Source organism: Micrasema longulum, unplaced genomic scaffold, assembly GCF_059751315.1.
Source record: "Micrasema longulum isolate JH-2025_06_02 unplaced genomic scaffold, ASM5975131v1 h1tg000904l, whole genome shotgun sequence".
Classification (NCBI taxonomy): Eukaryota; Metazoa; Arthropoda; class Insecta; order Trichoptera; family Brachycentridae; genus Micrasema; species Micrasema longulum.
Window position 1 is genome coordinate 188291 of NW_028278095.1, and position 6000 is coordinate 194290.

The following is a 6000-nucleotide window of genomic DNA, read 5'->3' on the forward strand; positions in this document are numbered from 1 at the left end:
CAGAGGGGAAATGAATCCGATGTTAGTTTTATAATTTCCCACAGCAAAGACAGGATTGGTACGCAAGTTACGGCGAGGTACATTAGGGTTTATTCGTACGTAAGGATTTCACGAGCATCTATACAGTTAGATATTAATTCCATAAGCACGTAATTAACATCACTTATTTAAATGTGAAACTTTTTTATTTAATCTTGTCACAGTAAAAGGATTATTAGTGTTTTAACAGATTCAATAAGAAGATTTATAAGGAATTAAAAAATATGTTTTGTTGCAGACGGGATAATAACAGAAGGAGGCTCGGGGTGGAGCGGCGGGGAGCGTCAACAGCTGTGTGTGGCGCGCGCCCTTCTGCGGCCCTCAGCCCTGACGCTGTTGGACGAACCCACGGCGGCGCTGGACCCCGCCACGGAGGCGGCCCTACTGCCGGCCCTCGCCCTCGGCCTGCGCCACTCGCCCACCAACATCACCGTAGCGGTACACTCATTTCACCGTTCGCGTTCTATTCGTTCAGAAACATTGGTGGAACAACATTTTAGGCGTTAAAATAATAATAAACATCATCTCTTCCTATCTGTACTCCAATGTAGAGCATCTTAATAATTGGATACATAAGACAAGGTGATCTGTCTCGCACTTGACGTCCAGTCCAGGGACATCCTATTAAAAATATTTCATATTGACTCGCCGGGAATGAAATAACAAAAAATAACTGCAAATCTCCAAGGATAAATGCTCCAATGAAGTCCGCCTTCCTTGGCACAGAGGATAATCATAATGTTGAACTATTTATTCATTTGTTCATCAACATTTGTTCCTGGCCGTTCAAATTTGTTTAGAACATTGTCACAAATTTTGACGTCACAACTAGCAAGGACAAACATGTCGCGTTTTTCTAGTGACGTATTTAAAAAAATCCCTTTCCAAATTTATATATGAAAACGTTTCTCCACAATATCAATATTGATTTTGAAAATACCATTAATTATTCTAAATCCATTTAATATATTTTTATCGGTATTCGTAGTATGTGATATTTCTCTATTGTACATTTGTTTTAAGACCTGTTGCCAGTTGGACCAAAATAGATACATTAAAATAAATATGATAAAATTAATACCAAAGTTACGTTTTTATCTTAATTGATTGTTTTATCTGGTCCAATTTTGAAAAAAAAAATTTGGTGTTTTTAGCTTTTAACCAGGGAATGCTATAAAAATATAGTAAAATCCATGAACACAAGTTTTAAGTTTAAATCAATAAATATTTCTCCACTCTTTCAATCGATATCATCTCACTTAGCAGTAATGTGTTGTCTATAATAAATATAAATAATTTACCATAGTAAATAAATAATATATGTGTATTGTCTTTTTTACGTTACAGCACCGGTTGTCAACTATCATGGACTACGACAGGGTGATAGTTATGGAAGAGGGGAGAATTGTAGAGGATGGTTCTCCCAAGGACTTGATGTCCCGACCTATGAGCATATTCTCTTCCATGCTGAGGGCTGCTGACGAACCATTCCTGGAATAAATACTTCCACCGCTCAACAATAAATAATAATGATAACAATATCACATTAACATTCGCCATCTCCGCCGCGGACATCCTTTTAATTTTGAAAGTTCAAGAAGCAGCTAGTACTCTCAAATCCCCCAGACTCTGATTACGAGAAAAATGCACGTTTCAACCCGCAACATGATTCTCCGATGAAAATTTAGGCGTAAATTTTTTATTTTATTATTTTATTCTGCTTTATAAATTTTAATACCAAAAATACCCAAATTATGTGCAACAAATCTCGTCCTTACCCTGACCCCACTCTCAATAAGATTTTCCACATTTCTGATTATCGTAGGCAACTGAAATGGCTCAAAATTAGACAGCGGAGAGACTATCACTCCCTCTCACTCCCTCTCACTTCTGTTCTATGTACTTCATAGTCTTAACGCTCCTATAAACCTGCGTGAGAAATTTAAACGCTTATCAGTTCATGGTTTACCTCTTCGTTCTAATTCTCAAGGCACTCTCTTAATACCAATCCACAATTCCTCTTTCTTCTTTTACTCATATAGTGTCCATGCGGCTCGACTGTGGAATCATCTCCCATCCACCATCAAAAGATGTTACTACATTATACCTGTTTAAATCACGTCTAAAGAAACATCTCCTTTCTCTTCCTTAATCTCTCCCCCTTTCCTTTTTCCTTTTTTTTCCTTTTTCCCATAGAGTAATAGTTTTGATTTAAGGTAATTTTTATATATCTTTAGCTTTTTAATCTTTGTTTTCTATTGAATATGTTCTGTAACTTGAATTATAAAAATAAAACTTTTATTTTATTGGTTGGAATAAATTTCCATTTGGCAATAAGCCCGCCAATGTACAAATAACATTATGTACAAAAAGTTAAATAAATATAAGAATGGGCAGAGAATTGACAAAGTTGACAGCTTTAAATACTTGGGAGTTGACATAACTAAAGAAGTGTGGCATGCACAATGAGCTCGGAACCTGCCTATGAATTTCTGGAATCACTTTTGTGAAACACGATGTGTGCTGTCTGGAAGTCTAGTCTTTGCTCGGTCAAAACTAAAAGCTGATTATTTAACTCTTGTATAAATATGGGTACAAATCCAACGTAGCAAAACTCAAAACACCAAACTTCCGACTTCCGACTTTAAGGAGTAAGCTCCCGAGAAGAATGGTATATACAAGGTGATTTGATTTCATTACTAACTTCAAAGTTCGAGAACGGACGCAGCACCCTCCTATAATAATGCAGCGGCGAACGTGGCTTGGACACGTGTTGCGGATGCCTCACCAGAGCCTTGACCAATGTTTCCCTCTTGCTGATACATACGAGGTCTTGCCGCACGCCGTCCTGAAAGGCCGCCGATTGCAATCTTTGGCTTAAATCGGCAGAACTAGGGTCGCAGAATCGACGTAAAAGGAGGTGAAAGTGCTGGCTAGCGTTATGGTCTCCTGGAGGCGTCAGGTGATGTCCACATCTTCCGATGTAAAAAAAGAAGATAATGTATATATGTAATCATGAATATAATTACTCTTTCATAACTTTTTATTGCGTACTTCTAAAAAATTTCATTCTTGATTTGTGTTTTATATTGTAAAAGAAAACAAAAACTGTATATTAATATTGTTTTACCTAGTCTAAAAGTGATATTTTCAATCTCGTCATTTTTAGTACAGTAATAAATTAGTACATTTTTATTTACGTGGATTAATGTTAAGTTGCTTTTAATTGTATAAATATATTTTTTTAAATATGTAATTTTAAAATCACCAATAATTAGGTGCGTCACAATACCTGTATCAGTATTTTTTTAGGATTCTAAAAATAGGATATCTACATTATATTTTTATATTCTTAGAGCGAACAGACATTTCTGGAACTGTGAATGTACACATATAATTATTAATTGTGTTTATTTGATTAATCACCGGCCACTGAATTATGTTTGGACCTGTGTTAATTTGATTGCAAATACGATAGTGAGTAAATCTCTCTAGATATATATTTTTAATTAATTCAGTAATGTAAGATGAGTTCATAAAAAACATAGTTACAAATGGATTTATGATATTATAATACATAGATATATTTTTTCCTATATAACTAAGTGACTATTAACTATTTATCTGTAAAATATATTTCTTTTTAATAAAAACCTTTATTAGCATAAATAAACAATATATTCAGTAAAAAAATGGAACACTTAAGGTTGAACTTGCCAAAAAAGAGTATGTCTCTTGTGTTTGGCAAGTTTACAAAATAACATAAAAAAGAAACAAAAAATGCAAAACAAAATAATAAAATAAATTTTTGAAAAACCATTTTAAAAATTGAGAAAATATAACACTTAAAAATATTAAATAAAAACACTAAATTTATAAACACAGGCACATATTAAACATACATCTTTATTTTAAAAATACAGTTAAAATACATATAAAACTGCATTTCTGACAAATTTAGTAATAATAGTTAAAGTTTTTTTTTTAATATGACTTTATTCGTTCTTTATCAATTGAGTTACCTTGCGATTATATTTCATTAAAAAAAACATTTTTCCATGTCATTAAATAAATATAAACATAAATACTCGTATATTTAATAAATCGTAACAAGGTTGACTTCCTTGAGGCTTTTAAAATGGCATATCTGAGGAATTTCACTATCGTACGTTGTAAAAAATATAAAATCCACATTTTGGCCTCATTGAATAAAAACTAATTTAATAATTTAAACACTTGAGTGATTCATGATACTAAATTGTTCTTACACGGTGCATTCATAAACGTGGATTAGAATGTTTCTTTTTTTCTATTTAATCAAGATAACAAAAAGAAGATAGTGTATTTTATGATCCGTGTAAGAATTTTATTTATTTTAAGTAAAATTAATATTACTGTGATTTTCTTAGTCTTAAGCTTGATTTAGAAATTGCCAAATCTCCACTTTAAAAAAAAAAAAACAATTTAAACATACTATGAACATAGAAAATATATACTAACTACCTACGTGTGTAGTGATGATGATGTAATAATTTATTGTAATGTATAAAAATATTATTAAATTTATTTATAAACTACCTGTTATGTTTAAATTTAATCGAATGATTTTTATTTATTATAAATATATTATTTAATTTGTTTTATCGATCTTTTATAATATATCAATGCTATGTTGACATTTATACTTTTAAGTCCTTTATTTTTATATCCTGAAAATGGACTAATTCACCTGCAACTATTTTATATATATTATGGCTTCAGGTGAATCGATCCACTTAGTGCTGTAAACAAATTAAGAGATTATTTCTCAAAAAATGAACTCCTCAATGCATACAAAATAAAATGTGTTTTATTTATTTGCGTTTCGAAAATATTTTAAGGCAGAAAGAGTATCCTGTTTTTTGACAAACTTTAAACAAATCAAGATGGCAAATTTATCACTTGCGCGATAAATACTCGACATATACATCATAGATCGATATTTGCGCATTTGAATAGTTGTAATAGCTGGTCAATTACGAATTTGTACAAACGTCAATACATATATTTATGAGCAGATGTTTTACAAATTTTGTTATTAGACATTTAAAGTCAAAAACCGAAATTCCAACTTAAAATACAAACTGAGTTTCAAGGATATGGAGTGAATTCCTTAAAATTATGATTGTATAAAATAACTTCTATTCAATTTTTATTTTGTTAGTAAAATAAAACTCACCGTGAAAAGGTTGATCAGATTTTACACATTATAAAAGTTGTTGACCGATTTAAACAAATCAATTAAATTAGTCAAATCAACGCAACGATTGTCGAGACATGGATTTAAATCTTGGTGTTTACCAAATCAATGTGAAATGTAAAACTTTATACTTATCAAATGTACTTGTGAGGAAAATTAGATATAAATTGAAAAACTTGCCGGCTTTTCTAATCCAAAACAAATGTTACATTGGATCGCAGGTTGCGATGTTATTTTCAACCTTCATGATAGCCAGTATTTTTATAATTTTGCTCACATTTCCCGCTTTTCAGTCACCAACGCTTCATAAAATTTATTTTCATGGTATCAAATTTTCATTACCACATTACATTACCTGATGGTGTATATAGGCCACCGCAATGCTCACCTGTTATGGGAAGGTCACGCCAGTCTCACTCTTAAACTGTCGGTCCAGGGATAGTTAAGTATTGCAGTGTAAAACCATCTTATAAACAAATATTTCATGTCGAGCCTCCCAGGAATCAAACACAGGTCCTCGAGCTAGGTAAGCGAACCCTCCGACCACTGCACTACGAAGCAGACTTATCTTCACTCAATTTTTTTTCGGGATTTTTACCCGAGGGTAGCCATCGAGTCAAAAACACTCATCGTTGTCAATTAAAAAACGTGTATATTTTAATATTTTATACACACATAAGTATACGTGTTGCAATACTTTTTATTGAACCGGTTTGTTGTCC

The 6000-nt window shown here is 32.1% G+C and overlaps 1 protein-coding gene across 1 annotated transcript in view; it reads left to right on the top strand.

The window, feature by feature from the left end:
- The window catches only part of Sur (Sulfonylurea receptor), a 41401-nt gene extending 36925 nt beyond the window's left edge, over positions 1 to 4476 (top strand). Inside the window, exons 21-22 of the mRNA XM_088231696.1 lie at positions 278 to 477; positions 1387 to 4476. Of these exons, the coding sequence (XP_088087822.1) occupies positions 278 to 477; positions 1387 to 1539 (353 nt within the window). The 3' untranslated portion in view covers positions 1540 to 4476. The remainder of the gene's footprint in view (positions 1 to 277; positions 478 to 1386) is intronic.
- Positions 4477 to 6000: the final 1524 nt, after the last annotated feature.